The sequence below is a fragment of the Prorops nasuta genome, unplaced genomic scaffold, assembly GCF_024137725.1.
Source record: "Prorops nasuta isolate Cenicafe-Biocafe unplaced genomic scaffold, Cenicafe_Pnas_1.2 PNAS00001, whole genome shotgun sequence".
Classification (NCBI taxonomy): Eukaryota; Metazoa; Arthropoda; class Insecta; order Hymenoptera; family Bethylidae; genus Prorops; species Prorops nasuta.
In genome coordinates this window covers 17,136,783-17,152,529 of record NW_027116798.1, presented here as the reverse complement: position 1 = coordinate 17,152,529, position 15,747 = coordinate 17,136,783, and the positions used below count along the sequence as shown (strand labels likewise).

General features: G+C 33.7%; 2 protein-coding genes across 2 annotated transcripts in view; one reads left to right on the top strand and one right to left on the bottom strand.

The window, feature by feature from the left end:
* fat-spondin (extracellular matrix protein f-spondin) overlaps positions 1-15,747 on the top strand; it is a 431,834-nt gene that overhangs the window by 130,222 nt on the left and 285,865 nt on the right. Inside the window, exon 3 of the mRNA XM_066727852.1 lies at positions 11,605-11,789. Coding sequence (XP_066583949.1) covers positions 11,605-11,789 — 185 coding nt within the window. The remainder of the gene's footprint in view (positions 1-11,604; positions 11,790-15,747) is intronic.
* Positions 8,588-10,119, bottom strand: LOC136774526 (uncharacterized). Its single transcript, XM_066728898.1, is given in 3 exon segments — positions 8,588-9,238; positions 9,241-10,003; positions 10,109-10,119. Coding segments are annotated over 3 exon segments (1,425 nt in total).

The following is a 15,747-nucleotide window of genomic DNA, read 5'->3' as shown; positions in this document are numbered from 1 at the left end:
TGTAGGTCTGTACTAAGTCTTTTGCACCTGTTAGAAAATCACGTGGTTCTATATAATTATAATTTACAACCATTCCGCTACATATTCGAGATTTAAATGAAGACTCGAGATCTTTCCAAATAAGCTTTCTCACTCCAATTGATTTCTTATTTTTTGCCACATGCAGAAGTAGACGCTGGATAGTTGTTATTTCATTCAGATTTTTGTGTACTGTATCGGGAGCTGCAGATCTATTAGCATCTCTTAAACTTCGAATATAATCACGACACTTGCGTACCTACTCATGATAATTATGCTGATTTCTTAAATCAGGATTCTTGAGAGCATGATTCAAACAATAACTCTTATCCTTAGCTGCTCTAAGTAGAAGGCACTGTATTTGTGCAATTTCTGCAAAATTTTTCTGCAGCGTGCCTATAGGTGCGTTGCGATTAGAGATTCTGAGTTTATGAATATATTCACGACACTCGCGTACCCACTCGCGATATTCGTCTTGCGTTTTCAAAACTCTATTTCGTAGAGACATCTTTTGTTCTTTTCTTCGAGAGGACTAATCAGGAACTGAGGAAAAGTGGGTGTGAAACTGAGCTCTCTTTAGATAAAGGATCTCTGAAACACTTCAGGGGGTAAGAGAACATTGAGGACAGGTAACGACATGTTAGAAAATAGATGCAAGCGTTTTTCAGTTATACATATATTCCAGATTTTTGCTCATACATATATTTCATATAATAGACATTTTTTAAGGCACATACACCTTCATGATTCATACATGCTGGAAGATGTGAATTATGCAAGCTATCTTCTAAATCAAAATCCCCCCACATAAAATTATCTACATTAATTATTTCTAAATTACAAATATCTCTTAACCAATTTGTATTTTCAATTCCTTTCACAAAAATCTCATCCTCATCATCATAAATATACTTCCTTATAATATCTTTATATTTATAGTAGGGTGAGTAGCCATCCGCCCAATTTAAGCCGTGGTAATTTAGAAAGAACCAGCTAAAAAGAAACATTATATTAAACAAAAATAATATATATTTTTTTCTTTTTCATATACATACTCTGTCCGCTTTCGCTCCTCTTCACTTAGCCACGAATATGAATAGGGCGGTGAAAATAAAATATGGAACACTTTTTGTTCTTGTATAACAGCAAATTCTTTGATTATAAATGACTTATCCGTCAAACGGAATCCTTGAAAATCAACGAACGATGGTGCCCTTATGCCTACGTTTTTTATACTAAAATAATTCTATTTAAATATGAATGTTTCATGAAAATTTCTCCCTCTCTTCAAGCTAATTGTTCTTCATCCCTCCTACTATCCTCACCATAGGTCAAAACTATCTCCCACTATACGTAGCATAGGTCATAAATATTTTCTTGAAGACCAATGACGTTTCCGTTCTTCCAAGAGTGGCAGGTCAGTCATTTCACCACCGTAGGACAAAAGTTTTGTCAACCCTTAAAGCATCTTAGAATTACCGCCCACTACATGTAGCATAGGGCAGAAAATATTCTCTCTTAGAGCCAATGACGTTTCCGTCGGAAATAGTTAGGCTACGTAAGGTAACTAACCATCGACTTCGAAGGGTGAAAAAACCTTCCCTCAACTAGGGCCTCGTAGGATAACTTAGGTCCCCGTAGGATAACTAACCAACGGTACCATAGGGTGAAAAATACCCCCTCCCTAACCAAACCCGGTCCCACTATAAGACATTCCAACTGTGACATAGGGTGAAAAATACCCCCTACCTAACCAAACTCGGTCCCACTATAAGACCTTCCAACTGTGACATAGGGTGAAAAATACCCCCACCCTCCCTAACCAAACGCGATCCCACTATAAGACCCTTTCCTTCCTCATCCCCACCACTACCATACTAAGAGAGTCTTATCCCCACCCATCCCCCTTCCACACCACAAAACAGCTTCCCCCACTCCCTGTCATCGGAACCGCATAGCTCCTCTACTGAATGGCTTTAGTTATGACTAGTCTCATCAAATTCTATTGAGAAATACGCCTGTACCATTGTCCCGCGTTTTGCCGGAATTTCAGGTCTTCAAGCGTCACTGACTCGTTCATTCTGCTATTTATTCCGAGCAAAGTAAAAATGCACCAACAACTTGGGTAGCATCATTGAATAGAGCGTGAAAAGGGGAGACGCTTTTATGATATTTTCATAATTTTGCAACGCTTCTTTTGGTCATTATAATGCAAACTGTAACAAGATGCGTACTCGGAGTAAATAAAGTTGGCTTCCCCTTTCCCCTCTGCAGCTTGTTGCCTTGTCCAGCGTATGTAAACCAGCATAGTAGGCCTACATACATACGGGAGCGACTGTGTTAGTGACTCGTGGAGTGTACTGTAAACAAACACACATAGCGTTTACCATGTAGTATGTATGTGGGTCTTATTTTCAATCGCGAAATTGCCCTTCTAAATTTATTGCATTGCACCTTCTACGACAAGCTTCATAAGATTAAGAAATACTCATAGCAGCATGTACATTATCGAGAGCTTCTAATATAATTTTTCAATGTGCGATCGTACTTTTATTTGTTCCGAAATAAATAGCAGAATGAACGAGTCAGTGACACTTCAAGACCTGAAATTACGGCAAAACGCGGGACAATGGTACAGGCGTATTTCTTAATAGAATTTGATGAGACTAGTCATAACTAAAGCCATTCTTCATGTAGATTGTCCTAAAAAGCTTGCATTTTCGATAAAGCTTATAGTTTTCCAGTTATGAGCGATTGAAGATGGACGTGCGCAACAGCTGATCTAAGCGAGAGAGGAAATATGTATTTGTGCGCCGTGCAACTTCAAACGTTCATAGCTGAAAAACTATAAGCTTTATCGAAAATGCGAGCTCTTTAGGATAATCTACATGAAGAATGGCTTTAGTTTTGACTAGTCTCATCAAATTCTGTTAAAAAATACGACTGTACCATTGTCCCGCGTTTCGCCGTATGTCTTATATTTCAAGCATTACGAAATCTCCTTTTCTACAATTTTATTTCAAAATGATAATTGCATTTTTAGCAATTTCATTATATCGGCGAAATGAAATGTTCTCAACATTATTTTAGCAGTATTTATATATGTATAGCTACAGATAGGGGAATAGCGTAAATATGAGAGGAAAGCTTCGCAGTAAGGTTCGATGCTAGAGTGGGGGAACACGTTAGCGTGAGCCGCGAGAGGGGAGGAAGCCTAGTTTCCTTCCTAAAAATTTTTGCTTTTCGTCCACCTCAGAAACGCGGGACAATGGTACGGCTCTATTTCTCAACCGATTTCAATGTTTTTGGGCTTGTTGGAATCGTTAGGTCTGGCATCTCGTCATAAAGAAGCCCGATTTTTCAATTTGTTTTGCGTTTAAATATTATTAATCCAAATTTTTAAACAATTTTATTTTTTTACGATTTTTGGAAAATACAGCTTTATTTATGACACGGTACGAGTCCTAACGATTCCAACAAGCCAAAAAACATTGAAATCGGTCGAAAAATAGCGCTGGAAATTCTCTCTCGTTTTTCGTTCCGTAATGTTCGCTACAGAGGGCTTGAGGGATCCCGTTAACAGACTGACTTTTTATATGAACGATATTATCGTATGTTAAGCGTATTTAATTTGAATGTTTGGAAGAGGTAATTTTTTTTCTTACTTGCGATGAATTTCCATTGTGATTGACCTATAGGTTTATCACAATATAACACAATAGGAAAAAATATCTATAGATATCACTATACGAGGATTATTCAGAGGGTATAGTGTATCCTCTTTGATTAAGAAAGAATGGACTCCTAAGTGTTATCAAATGTAACTGTATATTTAAAAAATGAACGGTAAAGACTTTCTCTCGACGGGATTTCTTCAGAGGCTGCATTAGGTCCTCGAACATTCATCAGTGCAGATAGTAAAATAGAAAATTAAAAAAATAGAAAGTGAACAGTGTTTAGTGACAATAAATCTAGTAGAGGAGGAGGAGGATGAAAATCCAGCAAAATCGATGTCGGATCACATTAAAAGAATTAACGATTCTCATAATCGTTATTTTGAAGAATATGTATCCATGCTACATCATAATATGCACATGAACTGTAAGTACTTATTTTAATTTCTTTTTAATAAAAAACCCACCCATTCATACAGATTGTTTATTTCGTAATACATGAGATAATTATAATGACAATAAATAGAATCATAAAAGAATTTTACGACACATATTTTTGAAAACTGTTAACAATCCCACTATTTGACCAATTGTTCATTATTCAAAACGAAGAATAACGAAAAAAAAAATTTTTTTATCTTTTATTTTTTACCAGCCACTGATATAGAGGAGAGGAAGGAAGAAGAGGAGATGGTGGAAGAAGAGGAGAGGGAGGAGGAAGAAGAAGAAGAAGAAGAGGTTGTGATTTTTGTAAGTATACTTGCTTTGTAAAATAGTTATTACAATATAAAAAAAAAAAAAAAATAACAAAATATTTTCAAATATGTCCCAAGTGAAAAATATTGGCACACAAACGGAGCCTATTTCCGCAAGAACAGAGGCTACGCAAATGGAGCTTGAGATAGATCTAACACCACATTATTTGTGTACAAATTGTAAAAATTATGGTCAACTGCACATTAATTGTTCACTTCCAGATTGGTGTACCATTTGCAAAACATATATACATCATGCAATAGAATGTAAGAAAAGCTTCTAAAAAATAAGCATTGTAAATAAAACCAGTAAATTTGTATTTCAATAAAGAGGGTTTTTCCCTTAAATTTGTGTTTTTTCAATTACAGTTCCTCTCCACCAATCCACTTTACCCCGTACTAGAAATATTGCAAAGAATCAGCCACAGAGGAACAAAAGAAAAAAATTTACAAAGCATGACATAAATCCTGCAGATTTCTATTGGACTCATCATTGGTAAGGTCACGTAGGCTCTGCTCCTTAAGTCTATTACAGAGCGGATGGTAAGTATCTCCGACGATGGATATAACGACAGAGGTAGAAAATATACAAATAAATATTACGATCGTCAAAGATACTAACATAAATAAGGGGGAGCGATCACTGCATCGCTCTCTACGAGTGTTCTTCCTCTCTCTTTCTCTTTCTCTAAGGCGTCTACGGCTTAACGTAAGAGGGGGGGAGGTCACATGTGTACCCCCCCCCCCCCCCACCAAAGGAGTTTAACGTCAGGGGGGATACACGCGGGAATCCAACACAATGCGCACAACCGGACGAGGAGTGGGGGCAATTCTCCTACTTCCCCTCCCCCCGCGATACCCCGACCCTCTCACCACTCGCTCTTAGCCAAGGAGTGGGGCAATTCCCCTACATCCCCTCCCCTCGCGGAAACCCGATCCCCTCGCCACCCGATCATAGAATCCCCTTAGCCACACTACTTACAGTTAACCCATTTAACACGTACAGTCAAAAAGACATGTTTATTGCCTTTTAGCCAAGCTGATTGTTAAATGATTTTAAGATGGTGTGTGTGGAATGTGACCTTGCAAAATCATTTCAATTTCTAAACCATCAAATTTCACTTTAATAACAGATGAAAACCTATTTCTACAATCTAAATTTCTTATATTTAAACATCTTACTACCTTTGCATTTAGATTTTCTCAACTAATGCGATTGCCGACACTACTATATTTATTAATTGTTATAAATTTAACCAGGTGTTCACTTGGCTTATTAATAAACTACAAGTCTTTTGCAAAACATTTATTTTCACATAAAAATACACACTGTTCTATTTAATTTATAAGATCACAAGTGATTAGTTATTATTTATTAACAGAATATTGACACTAATTTTCTAAAAGTTCATATCCCAACTTTGGAAATTTTTTCAGGAGACAATTATATTTTTTTTAACTCTGATAAGGAATATGTAGATCAACATTTGTTTTTGATATTCTTTTATATTATTATTGAATATTGAAGAATGATTGGCAAATATTAATCTAATTTTCTTGTATCATAGTAATAGAAATGTTTTATTGTCATCCGAAAAACTGTCCCAAAGGGGGATACTGCCTTTTGATGATTTGGTATTGATAAGAGTTTAATGATAAGCAGAAATAAAACATCCATGTTATTAACAATTTGAATGCCTTTATTTATAGCATATGATCTTCAATTATCTCATCACTTTCTGTGAATTAATATACTCCTGCATGATAATAACCGATTCACATCAATATATTAAAAGTAAACTTCTCTCATTGGCAATGTTGTAAACATTAATCTCAGTTATTTCAGTCACCTTTGTCCTCAGTAATGAAAATAGAAATGTTTTATTTTAATTGAATCTGAAAAATAAATTCCACAAAGTACCACAAAGTATATAACCTCCTGTATAGTATAATATAATGTTTTACTTATCTAATAATTGTTGACTCCTTCTGTCATTATTGATTGAATTTATTGCTGATTTTGAAAAGTTAACATATTCATTATCACAACACAATGAATAACCTCACTGCATTAAATACACATAACCTCACATTACGGTATACAGTTAGCAGTATTCGCCGAAATTAGTTATAGGGAACGTGCATGAACTAGAGGTGTCGCTTTTGTCAGTGCTATCAGCGACGCTGGTGGCTGATAGATGAAGTAATTAGGGTGTAAAATATATACAAATTATATATGAATTTCAAGAAAATGTTGAAAATAATTAAATACGGGTTTGAGCCAATAAGTTTAATTACTTTAAGAGCAAGTACAGATATTAATAGCAGAAAACTCTTTAATGCCGGTCATGTGGTAGATGTCACAGAGTTACATAATGAAAAAGAGATACGTGTGACTGCTAGTGTGTTCGCACAGACCAGAATTAAAGTTAAATATAATGTTAAACTTTTGGTAAATAAAATTATTTAAAATATATGTTCATGAATTATGATAGTAATGTATATTAAAAATGAATTATTTACAGTTGGATATAAATAGAAATGTTTATAATGCGACATATACCTGCAAAGCTGGGCTTTCAGGCAAATGCAAACACATTAGTGCAGTTTGCTGGTTTATTAATTCTTCCGAAAGCAACATAAGCAAAAGCAGCAAAAATCAAGAATGGGAAAAACCATCAACAAAACAGTTGCAACAATATGGTAAAGGAGCAAAGTTGATGGATTTATATCCTCCTCCTCTTTTACAAATACCAATTAATTTAGAGCCTCATGCAGTAACAGCAAAAGAGTTAGAAGAAGCAGAATGCACATTATGTCCATTATACATGATGAAAAAATTGGAAGAAAAGAGCCAAAGAGAAATTGTTGCTGCTGAAGCCCTTATTAATCTGATACAACAAAAAAACGAGGACGATTGTATCGAGCAATTAAACAAGTTGATGACTGATATTTTTAGCATACAAATATGTAGTCAAATATGGACAAATTCACCTACAATAAGTAGTGTATTAAATGAGTTTTATAATAAAAAAATTGTTTGTCAAAATTTAGATATTATAACAAACATAGCAATAAAATCCATCAACCAAGCCGAATGCGCAATTTGGTACGAGGAAAGAAAGATAAGAATATCCGCTACAAATGCTCATCAAATAAAAATTCGGAAGCATAAGGATATTAAGCAACTTGTTGAATCATTATTATCTACCCGAAATTATTGTAATGAGGCTATGCATTATGGAAAAAAAATGGAGAAGGTAGTTTTAAATGCATTTATGAAACACATACCATCAGATTACAAAATAATTAAGACAGGCTTAATTATCAACCAATCCCAATCATGGTTATGCTGTTCTCCAGATGGAATAATAAGCTATAGCGGTAGTGACATAAATAATAAAAGGATCTTAGAAATAAAATGTCCTTATAAATGTAGAAATATGCAAATTGTTGACTTCTCTAATAGGAAATCATTTGTTCAATACCTAACATTTGATGAAAATGGATTGCAGCTAAAAAAAAATAATTGTATTTATACACAGATCCAAATGTTGATATGTCACTAATATTTCAGTTTGTGATTTATTTATTTATTCTCCAATCGAACCAATTTTATTAAAAATAAAAAGGAATGATATATTTTTAAAAGACTGCATATTGAAATTAGAGGATTTCTATTTCTACCATTATTTACCAAAGTTGAAAGAGTTAAACATTTGTTAAATCTCTTATGAAGAGTTACAAGTTTTAAGGATATTACAAAAGAAATGTTATTTATTGTTATCTGTTTGTTTAAAATGAAGAAATATATTTATGTTAATACATAATTTTATTAAATGTCAAAGCCATTAATATGAACAATACTTATTTGAAGCATGGAAGAATATATTGGTAAATTAATTGCTTTGCCGAAAAATATATACTACTAATGTATACTCATTAAACACTTTATGTTTTTATATTTTTCAGTTTATTGTTATGTAAACACTTGTTCAGCTGCATACAAAGTAACTAATAATAAAAATCGATTTTACATTGGATACTTTCTTTTATTGAAATCCATTTTACAATTTTAATTTACAATAACTATAGTAAACATTGCATAACATATATTAGATTTAAAATGTAGCAATGAAATTAAGTTTCTTTTTTTTCGTTTATTATAGGTGTTTGTAAATTAATTAATGCACAACTAACAAAAACTATCTGGTCTACGTATGGCAATATATTTATTGGCATCTTTAAAAATCTAATAAATTCTTTGATTCTTTGAATGATTCTCTCAATGTGAATACGTACTGAAGCAATTTTATAAGTTTCTTCCACTTCATCTGCGGTGAATTGTTTATCGCTTAAGAATGGCGGTATTACCAGAATTGCATTGTGTTTTTCAACATCAACATTTATTGATGGGAAGCCTTTGTCAGCTAAGACAACATCATTTGGTTCCAGTAGGTCCAGTAAACCACAATCATTCGTAATGAATGAATCACTGGTCCTACCACCATAACATTTGGAAACAAAACTAATAAATCCATTAGGCGTACTTGCTACTAAAAACTTAACAGTATGATTATTCTTATATTGTGAATACATAAGGACTTGATTTTTTACACTGTACGGAGTCTCTGTCTTAATCTCAGTGCAATATATTATTACTCTTGTTTGTGGGTAATTTCTTTTGAAAGCTTCTGGTAATGTATTTTTAACTGTTTCTTTGGATGGCCAAAATATAAAATTTTTAAGAATAGTATTAAGAGATTCCAATATTCCTATAAACTTCTTTGAACAGTGGTACGATGGACACCAAATATAACTGCTAATGCAGAATGAGTTAATCCCAGTTTGATTTTCATTAGAAATAATAGCACTCTGTTTGGCTTACTCATAGTGTATGACTTTTTATCATTTAAAATTTTTACTATATAATTAAAAACATTAATTGATAGTCCACTCAAACTATTTAAACTTGCTGCATCATTTATTGACTTCATACCTCGAAAGCCACTATAAGCAGTTGTAAGATATTGAGAATTTATTGCATCACATGCAACATCTTTCATTATTTTCTTGCAATCAGAATTTGACACATTCTGCCTGGTTTTGTTGGTGATAATATTCACCTGCAATTGGGCATTGCATATTCCATCTACCCTCTCCAGAGCACAAAAGAAATATGTTTCTGAGCAATTAGGACTTTCCTCATTGTTAGTTTGACAGCTAACATTGCGAACTTCTGGATGCATGTCAACAATCGTTGAAATTTGTAATTCATTTAAATAGTTAACTGATTGCTCTTCATTATCTTCGTCTGTTTGCATATTAATGTTTTCCATTTTATTATTTTCATGTTCAGTAATTTCATTATTACTTTTTATTCTATTTCGACGTTGATGTCGATAGAATCTGGATGAAGACAATTTTTTGTCAAATTCCCGGAAAATCGTTGGCACGTACGATGGATGAAGGCTATGTTCCGATTTTTGGTTATCCACAAAATGTGCACTACATATCACTGCATGAATAGATGGTTCCCAATCTTTATTACATTTTCTGAAATATTAAATAATGTATTATTAAGAAAAATCAAAATATTTTAATTTTAAAACAATTAAGATATTTACGAATATTTTTTAATTGCATCTATCCATAACTGACGCTTCTGACATTTCCAGGCTCTATGTACACTAGCTCGAGGAAATGTATAAAACTTTATTAAAAGGCTGCTACCTTTGCATTTAGCCGGTGTATTCAAATACCCTTTTACACAGCACATTTTTTTTTGACGTAGGCATATCTAAACTTTTATAAATAAATGTAAAATTTGAAAAAGTAACCTTTTTTGTATATGTCACTATAAGTATCTGCACCTAATAATTTCGATAAAAGCCCAGCAGACAGCGCTGTTAGTACCATAAAACTTCGTGCACGTTCCCTATATCGATTATACGCATTTATTTGCTAGTTCACAACTATGGTTTCATCGATGAGTATAGTTTATTGGAAGCGTTGTGAAACTGACGTCATTTTTCTTAGCGGCCAACTTCAGCCCGGGACATACACTCTGGCTGGCGAAGGAAAAGAAGATGACGGAGGAAAATCTTAATTTTACATATACAGGGTGTAACATTGAGGTAGGTCAATAATTTAAAGGGTTATCGGGGAGGTCATTTACACCAACTTTTGTTAATGAATATATGGTCGCTGAGCCCTGAATGAATTTCTACTAGCGTTTAAAAAAAATGTTACAAAAATGATACGTCAAATTAAGGCGTTTTCAATAGTTACGAACAACTTTAGTTTCATTTCCTTCTTAAAACAAGAATATCTGGAGGGCAAACAATTTGAACATTTATTTTAACTTATAATTAATGTGTGTGTGTGTGTGTGTGGTGACCAGGTAAACGAAATACAGTGGTGAAACACTTTGGTGTAGTGTGTATTTAGGATTGCGCAAGTGACACCGAGCCTGTGAAGATATTCTTGTTTTAAGAAGGAAATGGATCTAAAGTTACTCGTAAGTATTGAAAACGTCTTAATTTGACGTATCATTTTTTTACCATAATTTTTTTTAAACGCTGGTAGAAACTCATTCAGGGCTCAGCGACCCTATATTCAATAACTAAATTTGGTATAAATGACCTCTCTAATAATCCTTAAAATTATTGACCTACCTCAATGTTACACCCTGTATATAGATAACAGAGTATGAGATCTCTGGATTACGTGAACCGATTTTGATGATAAAGGTCTCATTTGAAAGCTTTTATGAAACTTAATTTAGGAAGACCTTGCTTAAATAATATGATAATACATCATTCACGGAAAAAAATCAGTTTGAAAATTGGAACCGCCAAACTTACTTTATATTACACAGTAGCGCTCGGCGGTAATGTACTTGCCGTCGAGATACTACCGTATCTCTTGATCTACATAACAGTTTATAGCAACTCTTAGGTTAAATATATTTTTATGTTGCTCAGAAAATATCGACAATACCACAAAATTCTAATAAATATTTTCTTCTGAGAAAAAAACACTTTTATTCATTGTTTCATGTAATTAAGCCATTAACGTTATACCTTGAACATAAATTCTTACGTTTTCCGAATTTAAAATTTAAATATATTAAATCGTACTCTATTTTCTTCAAGGTTTCCAAAAGGATAATAGATTGAAGCAATTCAAAAGGTTCACACTCTCGATTAATTCAGAGTCTGCAGAACATAACCAATCAGGACAAGTTGGATATTTTCAGTTGGTGCCTGATAATTTAAGTACTTTTAACGAAAACTGTATAAACACAATTTCGGAAGTGAATGACTTTTCTAAATCGAAGGTGCGTATACTTTAACATTGTCAATATCTTAATCAAGGAACATACACACGCGTTAGTCTCTCGATATTGAGTACCTAAACACATATTAGAACAGGCCTGGGCAAATAAAGAACTCCAAGCTGGAGCGCTCTGACATTGCTCGGAGCTAGCTCGGAGCGATGTCTAACAACAACGTCCCCACTCCTTGTTTACCTTTGTGCATATTGTAGCAGTGATGCCGATCTGCGAACGGACGGGCTTCCCACCATCCGTCCACGGACTCACCAACACGCTCAGGGATGCTTGCATCCGTGAGTCGACCCCACTCCCCTAGTTACGCACACCATTGCATGGAGGTATAGGTGTCTCGGCTTGCATCGCTGAACTTCGTTGAGCGTCGGTACTGTGGGATGCGAAAGTGAGCGGAATAGTTTTCTCGGATCTCTCTGTCTCGCCTTCGAACTGATCCGAACTTAACTTCGTTTAGCCGACCTGTTAAAATCCTTTTCGGCCGACAGCTTCGACTTTTCTTTTATAGATTTCAGTTCGATTACTCCGAAGAACTTTTAAATGATAATTAAGAAATGCTCAACATGCTTATTTAATCTAGTACCATTAAATAATAAATAAACAGTATTTTACCATACAATATATAAAGTAATGTACAAATTTAATTCCTTCACCCTATTTCACGCGGGGTGGTCCCGTTTCAGCACGTTGTTATTCGACACGTTGCAATTCGACACTTCTTGATTCGACACGTCCCGATTCGGCACGCAGTATTCGACACGTTCCGACTCGTATTTACAACTTTACAAAACGATGGTGATAATTTATAAGCATTGGAAGTTAAGAATATCGATAGAGATCATATCATAATAATAAATTATATATTTGAAAGAACGTCCCGATTCGACACGAGCCGAATCGGACGTTGTTTCAAATATATAATTTATTATTTTATTATGATCTCCCTCAACCTTCTTAACTTCCGATGCTTATAAATCATGACTATCGCTTTGTAAAGTTGTAAATACGAGAGTCGGAAGGTGTCGAATCGGGACGTGCTGAATCGGGAGCTGTCGAATTGCAACGTGTCGAATAACAACGTGCTGAAATGGGCATCACTCATTTCAAGCAATACAAATTGAATTTTTTGTTCCATTAATAATAATGATTGTATTATTAATTGCTATTCATAAGCATTCTTTAAATATATAAATCTTACAAAATTAAAAAAAAAAAAAAAATTTGAAAAGGATTTGAACCCGCGACGATGAGCAAGGCGAGCAGATACTTAATCACCTGCGCTACACATGCTTTCAAGGGATTGCGGATAAGTAGGCAATATGAAGGAAGGTCCTCTTGAAATAATAATTATTTATATTCTTTTTCTTCTTGAATATAGTTTAACCCTTTGTACTCCGCTATCCCCTCTAAAGAGACATAATATTTTTTGTATGATAACAGCGGTGTACAAAGAGTTAATAGCTAAAATTATTGAAACTGATTTTGGAAATTCGATTAGTTTTAATTGTTTAACTTCTGTTCTACCTGATTTATCGTTTCGATCTACAACTCTAGATATGATTTCAGCTATTAAACTATAATCAAAAAAATAAAGAATATAAATATTTATCATTTCAAGAGAGCCTTCATTCATATTGTCTACTTATCCGCAAGCTCTTGAAAGCATGCATAGCACAGGTGATTAGGTATCTGCTCGCTTTGCCTCATGGTCGCGGATTCAAATCCTTTTCAAATTTAATTTTGTAAGATTTATATATTTAAAGAACGCCTGTGAATAGCAATTAGAAATACAATCATTTTTATTAATGGAATGGAAAATGAAATTTGTATTGCGTGAAATAGAGTGTAGGAATTAAATTTGTATATTACTTTATATATTTTATGGTAAAATACTGTTTATTTATTATTTAATGGTACTAGATTAAATAAGCATGTTGAGCATTTCTTAAATATCATTTAAAAATTCTTCGAAGTAATCGAACTGAAATCTATAAAAGAAAAGTTGAAGCTGTCGGCCGAAAAGCATTTTAACTCGTCGGCTAAACGAAGTTAAGTTCGGATCAGTTCGAGGGCGAGACATATATAGAGATCCGAGAAAACTATTCCGCTCACTTTCGCGCCCCACAGTACCGACGCTCAACGAAGTTCAGCAATGCAAGCCGAGACACCTATACCTCCATGCAATGGTGTGCGTAACTAGGGGAGTGGGGTCGACTCACGAAAGCAAGCACCCCTGTACGTGTTGGTGAGTCTGTGGACGGATGATGGGGAGTCCGTCCGTCCGCAGATCGGCATCACTAATTTTAACAGGCAGTAGTGAGGTGATCTCACGGATGTTTGAATGCTCTGCGTGTGATGAGTTATGTTGACATAGTGGGGAATCATTTTATTCCTAGACTGGCATCACTAGTATATAATTGGTATAGCTACACATGTGTGCATGTGGTAATACGGAATGGTAGAGATATACGAAATTCTTTTGTTTTTCGAATGTAACTGTCAACGAAAGTGAGAGTAAAGTTATTTTTCCGTTGAATCAAAGCATTTATTTATCGGTTAAAAATTGATTTATCTCAGCGATAATACTTTTACGGATGTTATAGTAAAGAACTTTCCTATTTAGTTTAACCTCGAGAATATGTGGTTGGATTTAAAAACATCACTGATGATAACTCTGTATCCGAGGGGTTAACCACTGACCAAAATACATGCTCAGATTGCTACTTTTGGCAGTATTGAATCAAGTACTGCTAATTTTGGGGTGTACTGCTTAAAAATTATATGTACTTCCGAGTAATTCACTGATACTGCCAACTATATTTTATATATTGCTCATATATATATATACTTCCAAATAATTATCATAGTATTGCTAATATTACCATTACTCCCAATAGTTTTTTCAAGAGAGTTAAATTGTGATACTTCAGAATAAATACTAAATACATATATTATTAATTTTTATAATATTTAATTATAAAATTATTTTGCTATGAAGGTCAAAATATACATTGATTTAATAATTAGGAACAAACTTTACTCTTGTTCCAATAGTTACTAGAGCCTAAACGACTATTCATTTCTAAATAAACAATTGAAAGGTCCGTGAAGGTCAAATGAATTATTTTTTACTTATAATAAGTTGTATTAAAGCTTTATTATAAAGCATTGTCTATAAATATGCTATAAAAATAGTAACCAAAATTTAATTATATAGTTATTAAACTTTTATTAATTAGTGTGAACGTTTAATTTCTTTAAATTTTTTTTCGATTAATCTTTGATCTACTTTTTTATTTTAAAAGGGTAACATCCTAATAGTTGAATTGGTCCGAAAAATACAAATTCTTTTCTAATTAATTGAATGTCATCAGATCTTGGCCAAATAAAATTGTCCAAATCCCACTGTAAAAACTTAATTTTACAAGCTTTTCTGTTTAGTTGTATGACTCACCCAATGTACCATCCTTCGTCAAAATACACAGCATAGTAATTTTCTATTACAATATCTCTAATTTGTTCTACAGATTTTGAGGCATTGGATTCCGTTGACGATTTTCGTATAACCGAAGTAGAAGCTGTACCCACTGCACTATTCTGACTACTCATACCACGCACTCTGTATAGTCTGTCAGATGATAATTTCGCTTTCTCGGAAAAATACCAGCATAGTGTTGATTTTCGAACAGTCATAGTTTTATCTCCATTAAGTTTAATTTTTAAAAATGGGCTGTTTTTATTTGAATTAATTTCTGACGCCTCTGAATAATCAGTTAGATTTACGCTATCATATTTCTGAAATATCGACATTTCTTCTAATACTTTCTTTTCTGATTTTTCTTCAGAATTATCTATTTCTTCGCACTTTTCCTCATTTGTATCTTTAAATCTTTATCTGACTCTGGATCAGAATCGATACTTTCGCTCGTTGTAGCCATTGCAATATCTG